The sequence below is a fragment of the Ascidiella aspersa genome, chromosome 9 (genome assembly GCF_963924565.1).
Source record: "Ascidiella aspersa chromosome 9, kaAscAspe10.2, whole genome shotgun sequence".
In the NCBI taxonomy this organism is placed as follows: Eukaryota; Metazoa; Chordata; class Ascidiacea; order Phlebobranchia; family Ascidiidae; genus Ascidiella; species Ascidiella aspersa.
In genome coordinates, this window is record NC_139455.1 from 20,393,008 (window position 1) to 20,408,166 (window position 15,159).

Below are 15,159 nucleotides of genomic sequence, written 5' to 3' on the forward strand. Positions count from 1 at the left end.
TAAACATCAAATGTGTTAACTATTCACAGTGTTATAAACCATTTATTGCCAAAAAATAATATAATCCAGTTTGTAAGTAAAACTGTTTAAATTTCATTGAAAGTATTGAGTAAAAATACCTAATTTTAGACCAAGTTATTTGACACAATGATTATCAAAAGCCAAGTCATTTAAAAACAGTGACCCAAGTCATACAATACTGACTATTGGTGCAACATGATTCTCCTGTTTATTAAAATTACTTTTGTGCTATAAATGATGATAGTGCATAAACTAAATATTTTAATTATATAGAAAGAAAAAATGCACGGAATGATTTAGTTGCCATGGCAGTATGTTCAACTCTTATTTATCTTTGTTCTTTTATTTTCACCCTTCTGTGTTATGGTGTAAGTTAATACATGTATCAAGTTAATAAAAGGTAATGTGTTTATTTTCAGGTTGTTTCATGGCTGCAATGGGTGGACCAATTTTACCTAGCAATAATTCCAATACGGGAGGAAATAGCGAAATGACAGAAACTCAAATCTCTGATATGCTTGGATATATGTCCTTGACACCGAAAGTGACTTGTATGTTTGTTACTTTACTTTGTTTTGCATATAAACTTCAAAGATAAGTGAATGTATTATTACCAAAAATTCACAGAAGTAAAAACAAAAAGTAATTATCTAAAATAAAAATGTCAATACACCTTTAAACTGATACTTTTTGACATTGTTTAAAATAACTTGGACAATTAGGATTTACTGGCAAGCAGGGCAAGAAAACCCTGGTAAGGACAAAAAATCTTTACTATGGTTGTTTTTCAACCATCTTTGCTTGCCTCATTTGCACACTATCCTTATTGGGCTAATTGATATTGCTAAAAGTATTTTTGAAGGCATATGGTGTACCATTTTACGTGTGATGTATCGTTGTTGTTCATTGCAATTTTCGAAGGGCTAGATCAGTGTTTCTCAATTAGAGATTGACCGCTATATATCGGTTTACCGATAATAATGGCCGATATTTGGCTTCTACCGATATATCGGTATCGGTAAATGTGAGCCGATACTTTGGCCGATATTTTAGTATGAAAATATGATATAAATTTTCCTGTAGAGCAAACAAATTACCCATTTTTTAACAAAAAAAATTGGATTTTAGCATCACACCAAGTTAGTATGCAAAAATTAGTTTAATAATTAATAAAGGTATATAATCTAAAACGTTATTCGGATTTTATTTTTAATTAATTCAAATTTTGAACATTTCTTAGGTATATAAAAAAAGCGGTATCGGGTATCGGGTATCGGTTGACAAAATTATAAAAACATGGGTATCGGTATCGGTCGACCCCTATTCTCAATCGCCGGTCCGCCAAACATATTACAATTTTACATCTCAATTGAAAAATGCAAGATGTTGAAGGCTTACAGTCCATTAAATTGTGAACTTCACCAGTTACATAATTGTGACTTAACATAGAGTTAATGTTTTACTTTGGACTTTATGGAACGTCACAATGCTGCAAGTGTTGTGTCCCCACTGTTCAAAAGTAGGCTGCTACTTTTTTTTTCTAAATTTTAAGACCAGTTGCATGTGAAAAACTTCAATAGAACCGCATGTAACATGTATGATATCAGAAAGATAGCAGAAAGATAGCAGCAAACTGCTCATTAAATTAAAGTTTCCATTCTTTGCTTTACATTTGTTGTAATTACATTTCGAGTTGTTTTTGATTTCTGCAGGTTCAACGGTCCAAAAAATTTGTTTCAAAATTTTAGCAGTCCATAAGCTAAAAAGGTTGAGAACCACTGGGCTAGATAGCAGAAAATTAACAGGTGTGGGATCCATAGTTCAGTTAAAAATAAACACTTGTTCTGTTTTGTGTAGTAAAAGCCCTTGCAAGTGAAGCAGATTTTGTTAAATACATGGAAAACACAACTAACCTGGCCAACACTTTGGCTGGTGCTATTTTTGAGGGCGACCTTAGGGAGCAAAGCATCCCGGACAACCTTCGCTTAACCCTCAGATTTCATTCTGACCCTTTGAATTCAAATGCAGCGAGGTCATTGAGTGGGTAGGTTTTTTTTGTTCGTTTAGGAGAAAGGACACAACGATTGCCGAACTTTGTTTGTTATCAGTACATTTTAACAAAGCACTTTAAACCGTACTGGAAATCTTATTTTTATTTGGTAAACACAAAAATTAAACCAATAAAGCCAGTGTTGTAATGAAATAAGTCAATGGCTTGACCTAAAGGTGTCTAAGTCGATGTTTATAAATAATTAGACTCGACTAAACCTAAAGTTTTTTGGGCAAAATTATTCCACTTGACTTCTATATTTAGGACAAAATTACTTTTGAGTCTTCCAGACAAATGACTTTCTTCCAGACAAATGACTTCTTTAACTTCTTTCAATGTATTGAATAACTTTGGTTGAAATTATGTGATTTCATTAAACAATTTTAAATAAACTTGGATATTTTATGTGCAATATTTTTAGTAGATATGTCGCTCATTCATGGGTAATTTACAAATTTATATGGTTTAACCTTCTTTTTTTACATCATTGGTTTGACTTGGAATTGACTTGCCCTAAACCCTAATCATGACTTGACAGGGACTTGACTTAATATTTTGCTTGACAGGGACTTGACTTAAAGACTGTACTGTACTAAATCGTTTCAAAATGTATTGTTCACAAAACCGAATAAAAATTTAATATTCAGGCAATTTTTCATTTTAAAACCTAATTTATTTAGGTTATTTCTTCCTATCTAACTGCCTAAAAATATGTTTAGCTAAAGAGTTTCCCTGTAAATACAAACAACAAAATATATTTTGCTTAGTTATGCATTTGGTAATATTTGTGTAGCATAATAATGCAGTAAAAAAAAATACAAGATCAACTGGTTGGTTTTGTGTGTTTTATTTTTTATGTAGTTATGTAATAAAATGCCTATGCTTTGACGGCCACAAATCCGTGTAGAATAACATTGTGGTAATTTATTCTAAAAAGGGATTCAAATGTTTAAGAAATATTACACAGTTTAAACCAGGGGTGACCTATTTGCTGTCGCGGGCCACTTTGTCAATTACCGCTGAGAAAGCGGGCCGCATAACTTTTTACTCATACTATTAAACCTGTTAAAATCATAAACAATTGTTCATCAAATGAAACTAATCAAAACCCGTGCGAACCATACAGCTGAAATTATTTGACGCAATATTGAAATATGAAATAATAAGAAATAACAAATAAACATTTAAGGAGATTTTTTGCACAATGAGAAATTTGGATTGATGGTTACTGTATGGATCTACACAACAATTTCTACGATTCCTGTATGATATAAGCGTTATTCAATCCGGCTATCAGCTTTTGATATTGCATCGCAAAAAGTAGAAGCGGGTCAAAGAAACTTCGAAACTGCCATGGTCTCACCCGAATGCTTCGCGGGCCACGCAAAATTCTTTCGCGGTCACGTGTTCGTCACCCCTGGTTTAAACGTTCAGCATTTTATTATGCTAGAGTGTGTCGTACCAATGTTACAATCATTTGTGCTCCATAATAGAGCCAGTCGCTGGATGACTCATTTGTTGTACCCGAGTTTCCAAGTTATGCGACCAAGAGAAAAAGGTTCTGACGATGGGGGGCCTCCAGGATACCTCAAAGAAGGTGCATTTAAGATATTGTGTAACAAAATGATACATTGGAGCATATTGGTTGGAGGTTTTAGAGGGACAGAGTAGGAATTTTAAAGCCCATATATTATAGAAGTAGGTAATAATTTGAACCTTTAAAATATGTTTCTTCATTCATTTTCCACACGTTGTACTTTAAACGTTCAAAATGTTACCTACTCTATAGGTACTTTGATTTTTCTACTCCGTCAAACTAAAGCATGCGATTGTGAAAAGTTAGCACTAACACTTTTCTATTTTAAACAGGGTTTCTAGCTCTACAACATGCCATTTACCAAGGAATTGCTTCAGTAACGTCTAATACCACCACAAATACAAAGACAACATTTGCCGTTCAAAAGTTTCCCTATCCACCTTATGTTGAAGATTTCTTTATAAGTAAGTTGAAACCCAGTTAATTAACTAAAGATGATACAAGTTCGTATCAAAACGTCTTAATTATCAAGATGATGTTGATATACTTGACCTTTTTGGCTTTACAATTTATTATCAAGCTACATTACAGATCCGTGCATAGTGTACCCAGGTATATTGGTATCCATTACGGTGAAGCACTCAAGCTGTACGATAGTTGAAACCTCGTATGTAATAAGTATTTAGGAAAATATTATTTATAAGCATTATTAAAACTATAGTCTAAATCCAAACAAAGGCTTAGTGTTGAACATGATTGTCGCCCTATTCAGCAAACTTAGGAAAATGGATAGAAAAAATGAGATTAAAGTTAGATGTAAACTTTATTGTGATTCTCATTTTATCTGTTGTTTTTAGTTGCAATACAAAGGACTCTTCCAATGCTGATAATGCTCAGTTTTGTATACACTTCCCTTGTCATTGTTCGGAGTGTGGTTCAAGAAAAGGAGTCTAAAATGAAGGTATTGTTAAAGTTGAGTTCGTAAGCTTTAGCCACTTTCCAGTTTCAATTGGTAGTTTCGGTAGTTGTCCTCTACTTAAATGACACTGATCCGAAAACAAATCACGATTTTTATTTTTATATTTTTTGTGCGATTCAACAAAGAATTCTAAACTTTGAAAGCTAAATTTAAAAAAGTTTTTGAGCTAAATATTGAAGTTAATAATTATGTTTCTTTTACTGTTTTTTTATTTATTTTAGACTCTAGATTTAGATGGTCTTTACCAAACTGATATATTTCATAAGTGAGACAAAAAAATTTAAGATAATTAATTACAAAAAGTCGAAAAAACTATAGTAATTTCATATAAGTATTTTGATTTAGCCTTAAATTTTTTGTGAAAATGATGTGTTTCATTGTTTACCAGCAGCCAAAATTGTTAGCTTTACAGCAGTGGTTTTCAACCTGTTAATAGTTTATTTGCTTTACAGTAAACACTTATTTAACCTGTTATTTCTGTATATATTAAATCTGAGGATAAACATAGTGCAATATAAATAATTGCAACTTGAATTACAGGTTAGTTTTCACTTGGTTGTTTGACAAATTGCGAGAACTGGTATGCACAAGTTCTTTAGTAAACGTAAAAGTGTGTACTGATCAAAAAAAGGTCGGAAGGCACTGCCGTATAAGGGTCCCTATGATTGTTTAAACATTCAACGTTTATTCAACTGTTTAATCATCCATTGTCAACAACATTCACTAATAATATAACAGATATTTTTTAGGGTTATCAGATGGCATTCTCGTAATAATGAATGGCATTTAATTGTCGTCTCCCCCGGTTAAAAACCACTGCTTTAAAGGATACCTGACTGTAGTTGCTATAAAGTCGTTTATTTTTTACTTAAAGTTAATTTGAATTTTTGCTGCCCTTTTTAAATCAGATTTTTTATTTTAATGCTGTTGTAGTTTTTAATTCTTCTTGGAAGGTACCACGGTACATTTAATAAGTAAAAACGTCATTTGTATTAATTGGCACTTTCACCATTAAGGCTCAATGTTCCATAAGAAAGTGGCAACCTATAGTTTCATGCAGCCAAACAATAGCATTGCAAACATTTAGGAATACATGATGATGATGGGCTTATCCAGCTGGCTTCATTGGACGGCTTGGTTCCTCAAGTATATTATCTTCCTAGCGATATCCTGCATAGCCATGTCAGCGCTGTATACAGTACAGGTATAAATACTTCTGTAGAGTTAAAATTGCGTATTGTACATTGTTGTGCTGCAACAAATCATGTAGTAGTAATAAACAGCAATGCTGTTAAAAGTATATTTGTGGACAGCTCTTTAAGTGATTGCCACATCAATTTAAGTTGGACATTTGCTTAAACGCAAATTCGGCGCTGGTCTAGAATCCTGCCACTTTTATTAGAGTAACGAAGCGAGTTGTCAAAACTAAAAATGCTGGGAAGAAATAAACATTAAATATAATATTAATACTTGACCTACCCGAACTAAAATGCTAATTCCCGCACCTTAACCCAGATATTATTAGCAATATAAACCCCGGACGAAAAGTGATAGGATTCTAGACCAGCGCCCAAATTTTCGCTAAAAGTTTAAAACGTAATATCCCCGGAGTTTTGTTCAATGTCATGCTGCCTTGAAAAGCGTAGCTGCAATTGGTGAACATACAATTTTTCTTATCAGTAGCGTTCTAAGCACCACAATGTTTTTTTAGACGCCATATGGAAGTGTTTTGACGTACAGTGACTTCACTTTGGTGTTCGTCTTCCTATTGCTATTCGCTGCATCGACCATTACACTTTGTTTTTTCATGTCTGCCTTCTTCTCGAAAGGTTAGTCTGGACCAACCGGCAATATTTGTATAATGGGGATGTATTTCTTATAGGCTTAAGCGCTTTTATTACCATTACCATGTTCGCTAGGATTGTTAAAATCGCCAAAAAGATTCTTCGCTATACGAATGTTTGGATGCTGGGATTACTTTAACTATATCACAAAACATTCCGCGACCCTTAACCTTTTGTATGGCTTTAGGTAGAACTTCAGTTTATCCGATACGGATACCCGACATTTTGGACTAAAAATATTGTAATTCATTTCAATCTGATACCCCATGACGTCATTATTAAATTTAAACCATCAAAATTTAACTAATTAAAACGTTTAAAGGTAATTTTTAATCGATTATTGGTTATTACGCCAAAATTTGCCGCACCATTAGTAAGTTTTGTTACCTCCAGTTGTTACCTACAATTTTTATGATAAATTTACATTTCAAGGTATAGAAGCGCTGCGTTTTATTGCAAGTCAAGGCTGATATTTTTATAATAATATGGTATCGGACGAGAACCGATACCACCAGTTGGCATCGGGTATCGGCCCCGATCCAAAATTATCGGACACTCCTAGGTGTAGGTTGATGCACTGTTTCAACATTTATGTATAAGTAACCATATCGAAAAAAATAATTTGTACTAGACAACTAAGTGTCAGCAATAGTATTAAAAATGTTTTCAATTTTTTAAAAATATTGGTTAATTTAAGGATGCCAAAGGTTGCACAAGGCGTATGTCGTATGACCACAAACCAAACTTTGTTTAAGCGTGATTTTTCTACATAAACCTGTCCGTTCGGTGCTTGAGTATTCCTTTAGTTCTAACCCTATATACCAGGGGTGTTCAAATGATTTCTGCCATGATCCACCGCAGCCAAACCTGACAACATGATGATCCACTAAATACGAATAGTAAACATGTAAACGACTATTTAGACGGATAAAACAGTCAGCAAGAAAAGCCAAGTTACATTAATTGGTACCGCGAAAATACTGCAAAAAGTTTTTTTTAAGACTACACAGGAAGATCCACACAAAAAGTTAAAAAGACCCGGAACCGGATCGAGATCCGCCATTTGAACACCACCGCTATATACCGAAGCACCCTTCTATGTTTGACTGAGATTTAACGATAAACTTAAGCAACCGGTCCTGATGCTGTGTAATTAAATGCAGTACCATTGTTGGAGTCCTATATTACCGTGCTTACCGATGTTTTAGCATGGCATTTTCTAATCAACTTTACTTCATCAGCCAATGTAGGCGCAGCGGCCGGCGGTGTGCTGTACGGTCTGACCTACATGCCGTACTTGTTCATGCTAGATAGCTACGACCAGCTGAGCCACTTCGTAAAGGTTATATCCTGCCTGCTTCCAAATGTGGCCATGGCAAACGGCTGTCAACTGCTCGCCATGTTTGAAGGCAAAGGTGACCAGTTGGTTTATTTACAAGGGAAAATTTAGTTTCTATTGAATATGGCTTTTTAAACCAGTGGCCCTCCAACTGTGTGCCTGGTACTCTTGTGTGCGTTGAAAGATTGTCAAGTGTGCCGCTTAACATATTGTTATTTAGGAGAATTACGCGTCCCTATTACAAACAGGCATGCAGCTATGCTTCCAAATTTGAATACACACTATCCATTAGTTTATAATATTAATATGGTATTTATTTAATAAAATTATGATATTTGCATGATAAAGTTATGGCATATTGTCTAGAATGGAGTTCAGGTGATTGTCAACTTTTGTTTTAGGAAAAGTGCGCTGCTTCTTTTTGCTGATCAAAGCAAAACGATTTTCAAACAATCTTTAATCGTAATACGTAATAAGAATATCAAAGCCCATACAGAAGTACGTTTCGAAACGTTCAAAATGATACCTATACTTCTGTATGGACTTTGATATTCTTATTACGTCTTACTACAACCTCCAGCCATTATGCTCCAAAGTTTAATCGTAATGTTTAGGCAATATGATAAATTTTTAAATAGCAGGTAAATCTTTTGCTTAGAATTTATAAATAAGTCTATAATGCTTTTCGGTTCAGCGCAATTTTTGTTTCAAGGTACTGGTATCCAATGGAACAATTTCGCTTACAGCGCGTCTGTGGACGACACTTTTACGTTGCTCGAGGTAATCTCCTTTAAAACTATCCATATTAGTAAAATTTTAATTTTATTTAAACGTTTTTAGTTCTTTATGACTGACAAAACGCATTTTTCGTAATTTAAGTTATTTTTTTTTTAATTTAATTTAAAGGTTAATTGCTAAAGGGCAACAATATGTTGTATGATTTGTAAACATTTAGATCAGTGGTATGTAAAATATGGGTCGCCAACTCCATGTGAGGTCACCTAAACCATTTATGGGGTCACCTTTATTCACCAATTCACGCAGTTTTACTGATTTTCATTGCACTCGGTTTCAGCGACTGTATTTAAAATTTCAAAACAACTTAAAAAAGTTGTTTCATTGTTAAGGCCCGTTTACATTACAGCTGCACTGAGCTGCGCTGGGCGTGGAAATTTTTTCACTACAGCTGCTGCACGGGGCTTGAGTTTAGCAAAGCGTGAAACGCTCGCCACAATAGAATTTAAATGCAAATTACGCCCAGCGCAGCTCAGTGCAGCTGTAGTGTAAACGGGCCTTAAAAGTTAAATCCGAGTGTTAATTTAAACTTGTCATTTTGGTGCACATGTGTAGCCACAGTTCTATTGACTCGTGTACAATTTAACCATAATAATTAAAATCAATCGCGTGTGTTATTTAGTTGCATTACTTATCTGAAAACAAACTGGGGCCGAATGTAAACGCCGATTTCAGTTTATTTAAATTTGGGTCGGGTAATGAAAAGGTTGGAGGCCACTTAATTAGATAGCCGCTTGATAGTGCTTTGTATCCAGGTGTTCGCCATGCTGATTTTTGACTGCTTCTTCTACATGGTCCTTACTTGCTACGTGGAAGGTGTGCGTCCCGGCGAGTACGGAATTCCCAAACCGTGGTATTTCCCGGTTTCGGTGAGTTTTTTTCGCGTGTTTTTTTTTGAAGACCCCCTTCACTGTAGTGAACTCGGCAAGATAATATGCATTCCACTTTTATTTGACTTACAAATTAAAAAGTGTTTTAAAAACAGTATTTCCAGAAGGTCTATGAATAGGCTTTAATGTTCAGCTCAAGATATGTGTTTTTTTAAAGTGCCGTTAAAATGTTGTTTTTTGGTTATGTTGACCATGGCATTTATACTGTTTTGTTTTTAAATTATATTAAAAAAAACGTCGAATTTTAGGATTTTTTTATAAAATTGTGTGGCGACCTTGTGCCAGCACACAGTCCAAAAGGCCAACAACCCCTAATTAATTGCGCCACAATAACACCGACCAAACAAACGCACTATTCCCGTCTTCAGAAGTCTTACTGGCTCGGGCAACCAATCGCTCGTTCCGTTGCCTCGAGCCGAACCGACGTGGAGCAAGGTGGCGACCAACAGAGGGACGAACACGATCGCAAGTTCTTCGAAGACGAGCCAACCGACCTGAAAAAAATTGTTGAAATCAAGAATCTCTGCAAGGCGAGTCCGATTACGAGCTTTCTTTCCTCCATCGCTGTTTACCGCGATGTCGTGATAAGTAGGGGTGGCGACCGCGTGTTGCGAAACACGATTTTTATTTTTTAAGTTATGCCTTTAAGCGCGTGTTGGTAAAAGCGTATGATGAGCATTTTTAATTCGTTTTTTTTGTAGATTTTTATGACGTCCCAATTATCTTTATAAAACCAAATCACATGATACAACGCTACAAACACTCATTCAACATACAACTCGATAAAATAGCTATAATAGTAAATAGATAATAATAAAAAACAACACAACTTGAGAAGTAAATAGGAGTTGCTGAATGATTTAAATTACTACTTTACTACCATTATATACAAATCGACAAGGAACTAAATATCCGATGGAACTAAATATTTCAGATCTTCTATGAAACAATTTTCCACAAAGCGCTTTGCGAAAACGTTTAAAAAATATATCGAAAACAGCAAAGGTAGTGTGCATTGAGTTGCTTTGTACAGTTACATGGTGTATTTTTACTATTTTATCGTATTTTTTTCTATTTAACTCGTAAATAACAGTAACAGGGGGATAAACTAATAGTTCGAATCATTTAATGGCCCTTTCGAATCATTTTATGGTCTTGTGGATAATGTTGGACTTGTGCGCCTTAGCCCTTAAATATACAACAAAAATATTTGAAAATGTCGGTAACCACATAAACCAGCTTTCTTACCAAAACATATCGAACTTTTACGATACATCTAAAAAGTTCCCATTGATTTACCGCTAACCTCCTATCTGATTGCCCCTATTCCCATGCAGACTTTCTTAAGCAACGGAACGGTAAAGAAAGCAGTGAACGACCTGTCGATGAACATGTACGAGGGACAGATCAACGTTCTGTTGGGCCACAACGGCGCCGGCAAGACCACAACCATGTCGATGCTGACCGGTATCTTAAAAAATATTTTGATTGTCGTTTGATTTACACACCAAAAAATGCAACATGTTAAAAGAATTGCATATTAAAAAAATCTTTGAAAAACACAACGTTTTTAACGTATTTGAATAGTGATTGAATTTGTTTAATGGGCATTGAAAGTGCCGTAGTAAAACAGATTCCACACTATTTTTGTATTGTGTTGAACATGGCATTTTAACTGTTTTGTTTTGGATTTATATTCAAAACATTTCCAATTTTAGAGCTTCAAAATTGCTTTTTTGAAAATTTTTGTACTTATTCCATGAAAATGTATGGCAACCTTGGCCTCGCATAGTGCTTCCCAACCTTTTTTAGTTGTCGACCCAAATTTAATGTAAGTTTAATTGTGCGACCCACAATGAGATATGGCCAAACGCTTTAAGTTACATCAAACCTGCTTATTTACCACTGGCGTACGTATTGGAATAGTTAATGCGACCAAACACATTTAATTGTTACGTATTTGTGATATTGTTGTTACGTAATGATAATGCAATAATTTGACGACCTAATAGAAAAACTGTAACATTTAGAAATGCTTCACGACCCACTGGTTGGGAAGCACTGGTCTAGCATACTGTTTATAGCAAAGCTGCCGCGATCACAGCTAAACTAAGTATAACTGTTGTTCTTCGTCGTTTTAGGTTTCTTTCCGCCAACTTCTGGTGAGGCGCACGTACTTGGTCACAGCATCACCGACGATATGAGCGGAGTTCGTCAGTCGCTCGGCCTCTGTCCCCAGTTCAACATCCTCTTTGACCTACTCACCGTAGACGAGCATCTCTTCTTCTTCGCCAGGGTAAGCCAGGCTCGATCGTGTAACTTGCGATTTTCGCACTTTTTTCGTTATTTTTGTGAAAGATGTTGAATATGAATAAAGAGTTATTCGAAACGTTCAAAATGATACCTACTTCTGTATGGGATTTGATATTCTTATTACCTTTTTAGTTATGTAAATTCGCGGAATACAGGCTGTAGGGCAGGGCTAGTCAAATATTTTTAGCAAAGGTCCAGTTACAAAACTTAAAAAAAATTGCTGAGGTCCGTTATAACTCTCATGAAATAATTTACAGTGATACAAAATGTAATACGGTATAACTTACATAAGTCGCTTCAACTAAGAATTATGTAATTTCCGTTACTAAAAAGGGGTTTTCACTGAACAGCAACAATTTTTGTCAAGAGAAAACTCATCAAATCGCATTGCCAAATAAATATTGAGACAGAAGGTCCGCATTCGGACCGCTGTCTGCCAGTTGAGTAGCCCTGCTGTAGAGTCTGAGTCGGATTCGGGACTCGGAAGTCCGACTCAGGATTATTTTTTAGGCCGAGTCGGACTCGGGGTATTTTTAACCGGCTTCGCATCCCTGGTAAACTGCTGTTGACACGATGATACAAGTTGAATCGGCTTTCCATAAAGTGACCGAAAGCTTCTAGTCCTTATTTGACGGAATGCTTTTAAAGGTCCGATGCGCGAAAATAAATAGAATTTACAATAGTTTAAAATTGTAGACAATTAGTGTTTAATGATTATGGTGAAATTGCATCCTTGGCGCATCTACAGTGTTGAAAATCATGAAATGAACAAGTTTGCTACACATTGGGTTTCCACACCTCTTCTGTACACGTTTCCTATGTAGTCAATAAAATGTGACCCAATTGCAATTGCTCTGTTTTTCTTTCTTTTATTTTTTCTCTTTTTCTTGGCCCTCTGTTTCACAATCCCGTTTTTTTTTCACGTTCTCTCCCACCAGACTTGATTTAATTTTTTGCTTTTAAAATTTGGTTAGAATCAAAATTAGAGCATATGAGTTTTTTTCAAATTAGATTAGAATTAGAATTAGATCATTTTAGTTTTCTCAAATTAGATAGAATTAGAATAACTTAAAACAACCAATTTCAACTGGAATTTCAAGTAGAATTACACTTAATTATTCCCAATAAATTTAATTTAAATTGCAAAATACTACAATAAGAATGTGAATGGTAAATTTTTGGTTTGCAAATTTTATACGCTTTAGCATAACCTGTATGCAGGCAGAGTGTACAAATCACCTACTACAGGTCGTTTTGACCAAAGTGTTTTAATTCAACTTCTCTATGTTTTGGCTGAGAGACTAAATATGCCGATGGACAAAGTAGCATTTTTGGTGAAATCTGAATTAGATTAAAACTAGATTAGGGCACCCAAGTCATTCACAAATTAGTTTAATTAGAATTAGCCGCATTGTGCTCCAATTCATTAAATGATAAACTAGAATTACCTAGTTGTCCAAGTCTGTTTTCACCCCTTTCGTTGCTTTCTCATTCTGTTCGCGTTTTGACTTTGTTAACCTTCTTTTCAACTCTGCCTATCGTTTCTCGCTGACTATTCTATCTGTTTTATTTGCAGCTAAAGGGAATGGACTGGCAAGAGGCGAAGGAGTGCGTCGACCAAATGCGTGCCAGCTTGAAGCTGGATGACAAGGCCAACGCCCAGTCACACACCCTCTCCGGTGGAATGAAGAGAAAACTTTGTGTCGGAATAGCCCTATCAGCTGGGTCGAAGGTAACTTGAATTTTAAGTGGTTTAAAAGTATGTTAAACAGTTGAGACGCGAAATTTCTTTTTTTGGACTGTTGACCGCTTTTAGTTGTGTTGTCACTCGTGAAGTTAGGTAATGAACCCATGTTGGTTATTTGATCATCCAATACTTTATACCCTGCAGGTGGGTCACGATTTTTAGTCTTGAAAATAGTATATATTAAAGCACCTACGGGCTACCTAATAGTATAGTTAAAACTAATAAAACACAGAACAGATTCTTCATGTTGCACTGCTTTGAATTGCAGATGTTCCAGCTTTCGTAATTGAGGCTTAAATGCTATACCGTAATGGATGCCAATATAGTAGGGTACACTAAACACCAGTGGTTCTCAACCTTTTTGTTCTCGGGACCCCTTTTAGGTTTTCGATAACTTGCGCGACCCTCCAATTATAGTGTATGATACATAAACCTGAGTAAATAAAAAACACATTTTAAAATTGGTACAATTCAAATAAGGAAAAAATGTAGTCTAGGATTGTATCAAAATTTGGCTAAAATGTGCTATGTATAACAAGCTAAAGTTACGGTTTGAGCCCGGGTTACCAGATGCTTGGTTTAGGATTTGGACATTGTTGGTATGAAATTGTTGGTATGGTAAAATCATATTTAGCATGCACCTATAGTGCGAGACCAAAGGGAATCAATGATGATAACTGTTCTTGGTGAGTGGATAGTCGTTAACAGCAGTGCAATAGTAAAGCTGTCTGTAAATTCTATTTCCTTTTGCCAAAATTGCAACACCAAAATTTATTACTGAAATTCTGTGGATATTTTGGAAAAGGCTATGTAAAAACGTATGATGCCGCTGAAAAATAGAAATACTTTGCCTGTAACCTATTGTAAAACTAGCACAAATTTAATGTAACTTGGCCTAGATTTCAATTTGGAACTATAGAGCGCCCTAAACTACACCTGACCTGACGCTTTCGTGCTGCCCAGAGTTAGTGTAGAAATACGCATCAAAATCGTATTTATGTTGTTAAAGTTGGTATAAACAAAGTTTGGAGGCCTCGTGAGCCCGTGGTTTTACTTCATCCCACAATGTTTCAAATAAATTCGGCTAAATTAGGACAGAAAGCTTATTGTCCTAGAATGATTTACAAACCGTCGGGCAAAGCAGTTAAAATTAGGACAATTTGTCGTTTTAATTCAATTTATAGCAGTTCATCGTCCTAATTTTAGGCCATTCGCTCAAACTTTAAGCGTTTATTAATTTTTATTAGACATTGTTAGACTGAAACTACGTTTGATTCATTAATTGATAAGTGTAATGGTGACGTCATAAACGAGACAGGTTCACTGCAGCAAAAATCACACAAAGTTAATTGGTTTTGCTTCGTTTATAGTGCTAAACTTTTAGTTCATATTGCCTAATTCTTAATTTTTTTCTTTATGGAATTCCACATGGCGACCCCCCTAGACAACCCCTTGCGACCCCCAGGTTGAGAACCACTGCTATACACGGATCTATAATGTGGCCCGATCATGAATTACAAAGTCAAAATTAACTAGTCAAACTAGCTGAAGATGATACAAGTTCGTATCGAAACGTCGTAGTCAAGATAATGTCGATATTTTTGGCTTTGCAAATTATTGTCAAGCTACATTGCAGATCCGTGC

At 35.3% G+C, this 15,159-nt stretch overlaps 1 protein-coding gene across 1 annotated transcript in view; it reads left to right on the plus strand.

The window, feature by feature from the left end:
• The first annotated feature begins 4,497 nt into the window (after positions 1 to 4,497).
• LOC146133510 (phospholipid-transporting ATPase ABCA3-like) overlaps positions 4,498 to 15,159 on the plus strand; it is a 30,184-nt gene continuing 19,522 nt past the window's right edge. Inside the window, exons 1-10 of the mRNA XM_083397772.1 lie at positions 4,498 to 4,569; positions 5,675 to 5,791; positions 6,299 to 6,416; positions 7,673 to 7,846; positions 8,483 to 8,550; positions 9,321 to 9,434; positions 9,824 to 9,985; positions 10,793 to 10,922; positions 11,597 to 11,751; positions 13,345 to 13,500. Of these exons, the coding sequence (XP_083253898.1) occupies positions 4,498 to 4,569; positions 5,675 to 5,791; positions 6,299 to 6,416; positions 7,673 to 7,846; positions 8,483 to 8,550; positions 9,321 to 9,434; positions 9,824 to 9,985; positions 10,793 to 10,922; positions 11,597 to 11,751; positions 13,345 to 13,500 (1,266 nt within the window). The remainder of the gene's footprint in view (positions 4,570 to 5,674; positions 5,792 to 6,298; positions 6,417 to 7,672; positions 7,847 to 8,482; positions 8,551 to 9,320; positions 9,435 to 9,823; positions 9,986 to 10,792; positions 10,923 to 11,596; positions 11,752 to 13,344; positions 13,501 to 15,159) is intronic.